Source organism: Struthio camelus, chromosome 3 (assembly GCF_040807025.1).
Source record: "Struthio camelus isolate bStrCam1 chromosome 3, bStrCam1.hap1, whole genome shotgun sequence".
Classification (NCBI taxonomy): domain Eukaryota; kingdom Metazoa; phylum Chordata; class Aves; order Struthioniformes; family Struthionidae; genus Struthio; species Struthio camelus.
This window is the reverse complement of record NC_090944.1, coordinates 125,811,118-125,821,818: the sequence shown is the minus strand read 5'-3', so window position 1 is coordinate 125,821,818 and position 10,701 is coordinate 125,811,118. Positions and strand designations below refer to the sequence as shown.

General features: G+C 49.1%; 1 protein-coding gene across 1 annotated transcript; it reads left to right on the top strand.

Moving 5' to 3' along the window:
- The first annotated feature begins 2,864 nt into the window (after window positions 1-2,864).
- H3-3A (H3.3 histone A) lies at window positions 2,865-10,044 on the top strand. Its single transcript, XM_068940149.1, has 4 exons — window positions 2,865-3,060; window positions 4,497-4,654; window positions 6,046-6,199; window positions 9,408-10,044. The coding sequence occupies exons 2-4, from the start codon at window positions 4,527-4,529 to the stop codon at window positions 9,534-9,536; spliced, it is 411 nt and encodes a 136-aa protein (XP_068796250.1). The 5' UTR covers window positions 2,865-3,060; window positions 4,497-4,526; the 3' UTR covers window positions 9,537-10,044.
- The last annotated feature ends 657 nt before the right edge of the window (window positions 10,045-10,701 follow it).

Here is a 10,701-nt window from a genome sequence, read left to right as displayed (position 1 = left end):
AGTCTGTGGCATGTTATTGTCAGTTCAACCCGTGGAATCTTATTAGGTTAGACATCTTCGTGGTCTCTTAACAGACATTGGGGTGTAGTATCTATGATAAAGGCCTTCAGAAAGGAGGAGCAAACGCCTGACACTGGTCTCTGCAAGTGAAGAGTGTTTGGAGTCATTGTAATATTGGCTCATCTGTTTCTGCACTGGCACATTGGAACAAAAATAGTACTTTGTCGTCTAACGTGATAAAGTTTAAAGGGCTGCCCAAGTGTTAGAGGGAGTGTTCCTATGTCCATATCCTGGAGAACCTGCTTTTTAATGGCATTAACCAGAAAAGACGAAATGAGAAGGCAGAAGTTGATGAAAAGTTTAGAACAGTTTTTCCTTGTGAATACTTACGTGGGATTTTCATTGGCTTCAGCGGATGTGATTAACCATTAGAACACCTTAGTCCTGGCAGCATTATTTTTTTAAAGTTTTAACTCAATAGGCGCTATTAGCAGCAGAGCAGAGAGCAGCTGTTGAGTCCTTGGGGAAAGATAAAGACTTGTTTGATCTCCTCTTTTTCCCTTTCTCCGCGTTGGGCTTGCAAGAGATACTTCCGTCCGCTGTCTCGGTAACTGTTTTGGACGCGGGAGAGGGGAAGGGAGCGGTGCGGCGCGGTGCAGCGCGGTGGGCTGCGCCGCCCCAGCCCGCAGCAGCGGCCGGGGCCAGCACCGGGAGCAGCCCGCGCCGGGGCGGCCGCTTCTCCCCCCCCCCCCCCCCCCCCCCCGTGACGCCATGGGATTCCAGGGCACGGCGGCCAATGGCGGAGCTCGGAGTGGGGCCGGCAGCCGCGGGCGTCGCGCCAGGAAATGGCGCGCTCGCTCGAGGTACGCGGGCCTTGGGGTTGCTAGCCCATACTCATGTCGCACTTAATGGCCTGTTGGGAGCGGAGGGCGGCTTTTCCGCTGTCCCCTACGCAGTCATGCGCGGGCTCAGTCTTGCCAGGAGGCGCCTCAGTGAATTGGTGAGGATGGGCGGGTCATCTCCTAACTAGAAAGGGACTCACGGAGTAATCAGAACTACGTAGCTGCGACAGCGTAGTTGCTTCCTTGTCACATCTGAGCATTTTTAGAATTAAAGCTAAAAGTAGTAATGTCTAAATTGGGTAGTTTCTTGCAGGTGGTGACTAGTGCTACCGGCTTTTAGCTTTTCCCGCTGCTCTTTAACGTGTGTGTGTGTTAAGCTGGGAAGTAATGTTAATTTTGGTGCCTGGCTTTGAGAGTTTGCAAGATATTTGCAAATATTCTATTGTATGATATTAAACAGCTTTGAGTTCTCTCTCTGGCCGTCCGCTGAACAGCTGCTCTCTCATAGAATAGTACCAATAGATCAATTAATCCGCTAATCCTTCTGTAAGTATAACTAAAGTGCTTTGTAGCTTTTTTCCTGCCTGCCACCTCTTCAAACTCACCCTAAGGTCAGAGGGTATGTCTACACCAGTCTGTGCAGCACAGCCCCTTGCGTATAGTTGAGTACCAAAGCAGTATAACTATTTTAGTAGGGTGCTCTGCCCAGGATAATACTCTCTTTTCCTCGGCAGGTTTGATTAGGCTCAAGTGACTTCCTTGGCTCGCATGGCTAAACTGCTTCTGATACTTAAGTTAGCTTGGATGTCTCTGCTCAGAACTGCATTGCATCATCACTGATAATAAAGATTTTGCCAATCAAATACAGCTCCTCCTCAGGCCTAAACAACCTTGATGGTAGCACCAGTCGGTGTGAGTACAGAATTGGACCCTGTAGTTGAAATGCAGTTAACAGAATTGCAAGCGACTATTCAGTCAAAGTAGAGTACAGGTTAGTTTCCCATAGGGCATTTAGCTTCTGACATGAACAGAAAATAAAGTAAGAGTGAATTTTCTCATGAAACAACATGGCAGCTGATATAACTGAATGGGATCTGCTGAAGATGAGAGTGCTAAACTTACAGTCACTTTTCTAATAACTGCGTTTCAAACTGGAAACAGTTTGAAAGTACCAGTATGGTGAACGAGAGGCCTCTTCCTTGCCAGAGCTCAGGTTTTCCATATTACCCCCTAGGCGTGGAGTTGGTTTCCAAGTTAGACGTGACCCCAGCGGTCCCCTCCTGCTGCTGTGCGCTCAGCTCTGATTTTGCTGAACGGAGATGCCGTTTTCAAGGCAGATCCTTGCTAGGTTAGCTCCGAGTGGCCTGTTCACCCTGAGAAAATTGTGTGTTGCATCTGTTTAAAAACACGGGCAGGATGGGCTGCAGAGAACTGAATGCCTCGTGAACGCGTGGATGAACGAGACCTGGCTCGCTTTGCGGCGCTGGCCCACCTCCGAACTGGACGGCGGAACGCCCCTCGCCCCCGCTTACCCGCCGCCCGCCCGGCGCTGTGCTGCCGCTTGGTTTTTAGGGTTCCCCCCCGGGGCAGCTGCGACGCGGGGCGAGGCCAGCGGCGGCGGCCGCTGGCACCGCGTGCCCCTCTCAGGCGGCGAGGCGGGTCGCCGCACCCTCCCGCCGGGCGCGAGGGCAGCCCCGACGCGCGGGGCTGTCTGTCACCTGCGGGGGTCCCTGCCCACCCCCTCGCTGACCTCGCCTCGGGCGCCAGGCCAGCGGCCGGCTGCGGCGGCCGTCGTTGACCGTTGGCCGCGGCGGTGCTCGCGCGCGGCCGTTGGCCTCGCGCGCCCCGCGGGCCGGGGGAGGGGAGGGGGGAATCCCCCCGGCGAGCGCGCGCGCGCGCGCGCGGCGTGTCTTTTGTGTTTGTACACACTGAGGCGGGGGGGGGGGGAGTGGAGAGGCCGGGCCGGGCCGGGCGGGGGCGGGGCCGCGCCTTCCCTCCATTGTGCGCCATTGGCCGGCGGGCGGGCGGCGGGGCGGGGAGTGGGCGGGGCGGAGCGAGGGGCCGGCCCTCCCGAGTCAGCCATCTTTCAATTGTGCTCCGAGCCGCCGCCAGCAGCAGCCGCCGCCGCAGCTCCGGCTCCTCCTCGCGTCCGCCCTCCCTCCCTCCTTCTTTCCCTCCCTCCTCCCGCACGGCAGCCGCGCTCGCCCAGGCGGACGGGGTAAGTCTCGCGTCGCGACCCCCCCCCCTCCCCGCCGCCGCCGCCGCCCCCCCCCCACCCTCCCCACAAACTTTTGGGGGCTCGGCCGGCGGCGGCAACCCGCCTGCCCGGCCCCGCTCCGCCCGAGCGGCGCCCTCCGCCGCCGGCCCCCCCCCCGGCCCCGCTTCGCGCGGCCGTTGCCCCCCTCGGCCCCCTTCGCCCCCGCTCCCAACCCCCACCAGCGCCCTCCCCAACCCCTTAGCTGCCTCCTCAGCCCCAACAGCCCCCGGATCGGGCCAGGGGAGCAGCCGCGAAGCGGAGCCGCTTGCCAGCCCAGCGTAACTCTCCTGCCTTCCTTCCCTCGCTCCCCACAGTTGTTGCTCAGCTTCACCATCTTGTCTCTTTTCTCTGGTCACCGACCATATTTTTTTTTTTCCCCTCCTATTGCACTAAAAAAAACAATAAAAAGGGAAAGAAATTCGCCGAAGGAACGACCCAAACCCAACGCAATTTTTCGGTTTTTCGAGTGCAAACTTTTCGCCGCCTCCCCCCTCGTCTGCACCCACATGGTTTGGAGTTTCTTGTGCTTTTTCTGCGCTATTTTTTTCGCAATTTATTTTTTTCCTCCTTTGCTGAAGGACTAGGGCTGCATTTCGTGATTGTTTCCATTTTGTTCTGGGTCTGGGAGATGAGTTTGCCTGTGAGAGGCGCTTGGGAGCGAGGCAGCTTTTGGGAAGCAGTTACACGGAAAGACAGCACCCAAAACAGCTTTCCCACTCCCCCCTCCACCCCCCTCAAAAAAAAAAAAAAAAGTTTGTTGCCTTCTCGCACTGAAGTCGAGCTCTTCCCTTTTCGCACGGTAAACGCCGACTCGCATGTATTCCCTCTCTCATGCGCAAGGTGACGGCCAGGGGCAGCCCGCCCTGCCGGCAGCCCGCCGCGGCCGCCCGCCTGCTTTCACCCGCGCCGCTGCTGGGGGCGTTTGGGGGGGGGGCTCGGTGGAAACGGCGGAATCCGACGCGAGCCCCCCCCCCCCCCCGATGTTGGTTGTTGTGTTTTTTTTTTTGGACGATATTTGCAGCACTCCTCGGGCGGGCGGCCGGAGGAGGAGGCGATGACCGGTCTCCCCCCTGCGCGTTGTTCGAGACGACTTCCTTGGGTTTGGTTGCCGCCACCTCGCTATTGAATTGGCGGACAAAGCTGTTATTATTATGATTTAAAAAAAACCAATATATATATATATATTTTATACATATATATATTCGGAGATCTGCAGGCGCTTAATTTCCCTTCCCGTTCAGCGCGCCGGGGGCTCAGGGGCCGGCGGCCGAGGCGGGAGGCCGCCTTTGCGCGGCAGGCGGCTACCTGCCCCCGCTGCGGGGCCGTCGGGGGGACGGGGGGGGAGTCTGGGGTTGGGGGCGGCGAGTGAGGCGCGGCGGTCTGTCCTCCGGCGGCAGGTGTAAGGCAGCAGCGAAGTTGGCAGGAGCATGGCCCGCACCAAGCAGACGGCCCGCAAGTCCACCGGCGGCAAGGCGCCCCGCAAGCAGCTCGCCACCAAAGCGGCGCGCAAGAGCGCGCCCTCTACTGGCGGGGTGAAGAAGCCGCACCGCTACAGGTAACACCCCCCCCCCTTATCCGTTACGGACACTAATCCCATGTCTTCCCTTTTTTCTTTCCTTTATTTTATTTTTTATTTTTTTAATATAACCTAATTGAGCTTTTCGCTTGCATGTCAGCACATAAAATCTCTTTCTCCCCCCCCCCCCCCAAAAAAAAAAAAAAACCACATCAGCGCGGGCTTGGGAGTCGGTTTCCCCTGATGTAAATATTACCGGCGGATTGTGCCGCCCCCAACTTTGTCGTGACCGGCGTATCGTAAAGGGCTTAAACCGGTGCGATTTTCATCCGTCCGCGTTGCTCTTTTCGCCGATCGTATGCTGGTTGTGCAGTGGAGGTGAGCTACCACGAGAGGGAGCGAAACGCCTACCTATAAACGCAGCCTCCCGCGAGGAGTTTTACACTCGGCTATCCCAAAATAGGCACTCGTGCATGGGAGGAAATAGGTTAGAGTGAGAGCTAGGTCTTTTCGGCGATCCTCTAGTAATGTGGTTCTCCACCTGGGGAAGTCCCTTCTCAATCCAGAAGGGGAACAGTCATCCTTGTCCGCGATCGTCCTGCAAGTCAAAGGTGTTACGTTTTACTTGGGGAAAAAGTCTGTGGGGAGTAGAAGCAGGTTTGAAATAACAAACATGAACTTAAAGTCCACTGATGTAGATGTGAGACCAGAACTAATAATCCGGGAGAAAGGAAGTGAAGCTAGAATTAGAAAATACAAAGCTTTCCACCGGAAGAAATGTGATATTAATTTCGTGAATGAACTTGGTGACTTCCAAAGTATATGCTGTAAGTCAGAATTTTTAGTTCTGATGTAGAAACTGGCACGAGGAAATAACCTAGGTAGAGGCTTCGTATTGATATGGTTATGCAGAATATAAATTCTATTCGTTTCTCACTCTGAGCAATTTGACTGCGTCCTTCTGAGATTTATGTCAGTAGGGAAAAAGAGCAGTATCTCCCTAGATTGTGTTGTCTGGTCAGTGTAAACCCTAGGAGGGAGCCTATGGTATAGTTTAACCAGCTAACTCACGGCAGTGCCGCAGTTTGCCCTGTCTGCACTAAGACTCCTAATGCGTGTTAGCGTAAGTGAGCTAACACGTGTTACGCCTCTTCTCGTAGTGAACTCATGGCCTTGAGGGCCTGTTCTTGTCACTGACCTGAGCGCGAGATGCCTTTTGAAGCCAGTGGAAGTTCTGTAGAGATCCATGGTGAGAAAATAGTGGCTGTTTGTCAGGGAAGCTGGTTTTGTTTTGTAAATACTGGGATGCTTCTAGTGGAAACAGCATGTGCGGAGTTTTTAGTTTAGATTATGGACCTGTGTTTTTAAGGTGATGTTGAATATGTTTTAAACACTTAACTTTTTTTTTCTTCTTAATTTAACTTTAAAAGGCCGGGTACTGTGGCTCTCCGTGAAATCAGGCGCTATCAAAAGTCTACCGAACTTTTGATCCGCAAGCTTCCCTTCCAGCGTCTGGTGCGTGAAATTGCTCAGGACTTCAAAACAGATCTGCGCTTCCAGAGCGCTGCTATCGGTGCTTTGCAGGTAAGCCTTACTGACGGGGGCAGCTTGCTCCGAGGCGTAGCTCAGAGTCATCTTCTATCGGTGGCAGTTTGCGCGGGTTCTGGTGGCAGGTTAAGGCAGCTGTCTGTTCTCAGAAAGTTGCAAGATCTTCCTTTATGCTCATTAGTGCTTAAGTTTTTGAGTTTTACCTGAGTAATAGGTGCTTTCTCTAGCAACTGCGTAAGAGCGTTCGCTGTGCCTTATTAAGGAAGCGGCCCTGACGGCAGCCCGTGTCCTGGGTGCCAGGCTGGAGCCTGTGTGGGCATTAGAAGAGGTGTCCAGAGAGCCGGAACTGTACTGGTACAACCACTGTTACCACAAACGTTGTGAGAGAGTACCAATATCCCCCTGAAAATGAGAGAGAACCAGGGATTTTTTGGGTAAATAGGGGAGGTGGCCTGGGAGGGGTGAGAGGCTCCGCCCACTGCTGCCATTGGGTGGCCTGTTTCTATGGTTAGCCTGAGCGCCACCTGATTGGTGGGCTGCCAAGGGGGGGCGTGGCCCTGCTGTGGGGTGGGGGCGTGAGAGCATGTGCCCCCCCCCCCCCCAGCCGCCTCTTGCTCAGAGTTGGCCTGGGGGTGCCCCCTCTCTCTTATCGCAGGCTAAAATAATGCAACAGCAGGTCAGCAGCTCCTTTCAGAGGCTAAAAATATGTTTTAAAGTTGGAAATAGCTTCCCCCCTGCTGCCCCAAGTTGTTGCATTCTACAGAGCAGTGCGTTTAATAAGACACTACGATAAATCTATTTTCGCAGTCCTCAAGCTTTGTTACAGGCTTCGCCTTTGAAAGCAAAGTAGTCTGAGAGTGAAGTGTTGTCATGTAGAGCTTGTTCTAGTCTGTCCAAATTAAGATCTTGATATACTCAAAAGCTCTTTAAAGAAACAGTCTGATAGGCCACGTGGAAGCACGGTTAGGAAATTAAGTGTTTTTTTCCATAATGTAGTTAACACAAATTTTTGTTTAAAGCATATTATTTAAATGTCTTATGTAGAATATGTTAGGGTGAAGTATTGATTGTTCTTTCTGACCCAAATTCCTCACGGTGTAACTTACAATCTAATATAACCTGCTTAGAACTAGATATACATATTGAAGTGATCTTGCACTGTTCTGAAGACCAATCTCTAATTGCGTAGCTGCTGTTTCCAAATAAAATTCCTGCAAACTTGAGGCTGTGATTTGCATCTAAGCTAGGTCTCTTCCAAGGCTGCATTCCTAGCATGGGAATTACATGCTTCATTCACCTCTCAGGATAGAAATATGCTCCTGGTTAAAAATAGGTCTTTGCTGCCCTTTTACCTCTTGAAAGATTGCTATAGTACCTGTCTGTAGTTGGAGAATATTTGATATCCAGACTAAACTTGTAATAAACTTGTGTCTATGTATTGTTATGGCAACAACATCGCCATATTGCTCTTTTCTGATTATTTCTACTTGGTGAGGGCGAAAACGTGTGTCGTGTGATCCTGCAAAAACTTGAACAGGTGCTTAGCTTCAGAAGGTGACTGTGTGCATCTAGAAAATCACTGCCTTTGCTTTTAATTGTTGTTTTAACCTCATTGCAGTGAGTGAGTGGTGTAGCTCTTAAATCCTGAGGCTTGCCTATGTGTGTTTCATCAAGAATTGTTTGTAAACTTAGTCAATGGCTAACGCATCTTCAGAATGCTACTTTGAATGTTCCTGTTTCGCGTAAAGCTATTGTTTGTATGAGACTTCTTAATATACTGTTACTAGTGCCTTCCTACTTGCATCCTGTAAAATAACCTTTTCACCCATCTAGTTCCATGTTGTTTGTGCCAACATGTCTCCTTTAGTAAAAGTATCTTAACAGTTCATGTAGTGAATTAGCAAAGCTGTGTTGGGATAACTGGGCTTTTTTAAATTAATACTATAGTTCTGATCTGCTGCAGTAAATCTTTTTTCTTTCTTCAAATTAAATGTTTTATGTTTTCAAATGGGAGCTTTGAATAGCCTATTAGGTTGATATTGCAGTTCCTGGCAATGGAAAAGGTTCATGCAAGCTCATATTCTGTATGTATTCTAAAAGGGTGGACCTCAACCTTCTTTCTATAACTGAGCCTCACCGCTACTGCCTCCTTGCCCCAACCGTGTTGTGCCTCCTGGCCGTGTCCTGGGCTGCTTGCCTCCCTGCGCTTCACATCCAGTGTTGGTGTGCCTAGATGCTTCCTAGGAGATGGTTAGGCATTGGGATTCTGAATTTAACTCTACAATGTGTAAACGGTTACAAGTTCTGTGTTGAGCTAAGCAGTGGCTAACTTCCATGAGCCAGAGGAATAATTAGGTCCAACTGAGCATCCGTCTAAGCGAGAATCCTGCCTCCAGTAGTTTAGTAACAGGGAAAACACTGTAATCAGGAATGTAGTTTTCCCAGGCTAGGGCTTTTCCTTTGCACTCCCAGGTGCTGATCCTGTGATTCTCACATCTGTGAAAATGTTCTGGGTTTTACAACCGTAGTGGAAGGGCTGGGCTGTCTGTGCCCCAAACAGACAGCAGATGCTTGGAGTGGTGGGGGGAGTACAGCCAACAGGACAAGCGTATAATGGCAATCCTTGAGATCGCTTTCCAGCTTTGGGTAATTTGTAGCTTAAGGAGTTCCTGAGTTAAGGGTGATGCCTTCTATCTAATAATCCTTGATTTGAGTGTGGTTTTTTTTTTTTTTTTTTTTTGGTAATTACATAACCTCTTCAGAATCCACAGTGTCCTATGGCAGGAGGCTCTATGGCTTAGCTATGTGTTATGAAGGAATACCTGCTCTTGTTTCTCTTGGCACCTGCCAATTTCACCTGATGCTCAATAGCTCTTACACTGGAAGAGGCAACAGATAAGTCACTCAAATGGTGTAACCCAGCCTTTAGAAAGAGAAGTTCTTCATCAAACTAACCTTTTGATAAGAGAACCCCTTACCTTGTGAGAGTCCTGTCAGAGTATCTTTTTCTGTTGTGTTCCAGAGGATGTCTTCACCAAAAGACAGTAGCGTGCAACTTTGGTATAGAATATTGCTTGGTGGTTTGCAAGAAAGCAGAGACTTTATTTTTTGAGAATCCAAAACTCCTGACATGTATTAATAAAAGAGAGAAGCCTAAACTTAATGCCATGTCATGCTGTACTTTGAATTTTTTTCCTAGTGCTCAGAGAGTGAAAGTGCTCTTAACTCTTTTCTTCCACACTAGGAGGCAAGTGAAGCCTACTTGGTTGGCCTGTTTGAAGATACCAACCTGTGTGCTATCCATGCCAAACGTGTCACAATCATGCCAAAAGATATCCAGCTAGCACGCCGCATACGTGGAGAGCGTGCCTAAACTTCACTCTGATGGGTTTGTCATTCTCGAAGCAAAATCTTCTTCCTGTTATTGGTAGTAATGAACGTTAGATATTTTTTCCATGGGGTTAAAAGGTACCTAAGTATATGGTTGCAAATGGAAAAATAGGGGACAGAATTGGGTATTGGCAAGTTTTTTTTTCCATTTTCATTTGTGTGTGGATTTTTAATATAAATGAGGGGACATAAAGCATTAATGCGGTCAAAAAATGTTTCGGTGAACAAGTTTAAACAATTCAACTTTATAAAAATTATAAATAAACCTGTCAAATTTTTCTGGACAATGCCAGCATTTGGATTTTTTTAAACAAGTAAATTTCTTATCAATGGCAACTAAATGGTGTTTGTAGCATTTTTATCATACAGTAGATTCCATCCATTCACTATACTTTTCTAACTGAGTTGTCCTACATGCAAGTACATGTTTTTAATGTTGTCTGTCTTCTGTGCTGTTCCTGTAAGTTTGCTATTAAAATACATTAAATGATGCTTGCTTTTAGTCTTGATTTTTAAATATTTCATGTGGGTTATATTTGAGTTCAAACATAATCAACCTCTATACAGGTTGTTAGATAAACCTTCTTTCCCCTTCCCTTTTCCTCTTCAGTATGAGGCCTAAATACTTACAGCGATTTATGAAACAAACACTGAGGGTACTGCCTTGGCTGAAGTAGCATGTATGAGCGTCTTTTGCAAACATAAAATGTCTCTCCTCTCCAATGAAAGCAAATTTGATAAGCTTATATAAACAGATAAGAAGTCAGGAGGTGCACTGAGCTCTCTTACATTGCTATACTTCTTAGCAAAAGCAGTTTTGTGGCAGTGTATTGTTCTCTTACTCAAGTTAATGCTGAATTTGGAAGCGTTGCTAATTTTCATGATTCATTAGACTGTGCTATATAAGGTTGGTTTTTTTTTTTTTTCTAACTCTTTACTACCCTCCTACTTTGTTAGTAGGTGTTTACTCTTGACTGACTACCTTTCTGTTTCAGTAATATCCTCTAGTGTAGTACTTGAGAGCTTAGTCCAAGTACACCCCAATCAAAAAGACACTTTTGTAACCATTTTTCTGTTAGCTACCTACTTCATGGAAGCAGTACTTACAGAGCAACACAGGTTTGGAACTTTTTTTAAATGTCCTCTTT

Coding starts and splice junctions, on each gene's coding strand:
- H3-3A (XM_068940149.1), top strand. CDS start 4,527: ATGGCCCGCACCAAGCAGACGGCCCGCAAGTCCACCGGCGGCAAGGCG. Junction 4,655..6,045: donor AAGAAGCCGCACCGCTACAG/GTAACACCCCCC, acceptor TAACTTTAAAAG/GCCGGGTACTGTGGCTCTCC. Junction 6,200..9,407: donor CTGCTATCGGTGCTTTGCAG/GTAAGCCTTACT, acceptor CTTCCACACTAG/GAGGCAAGTGAAGCCTACTT.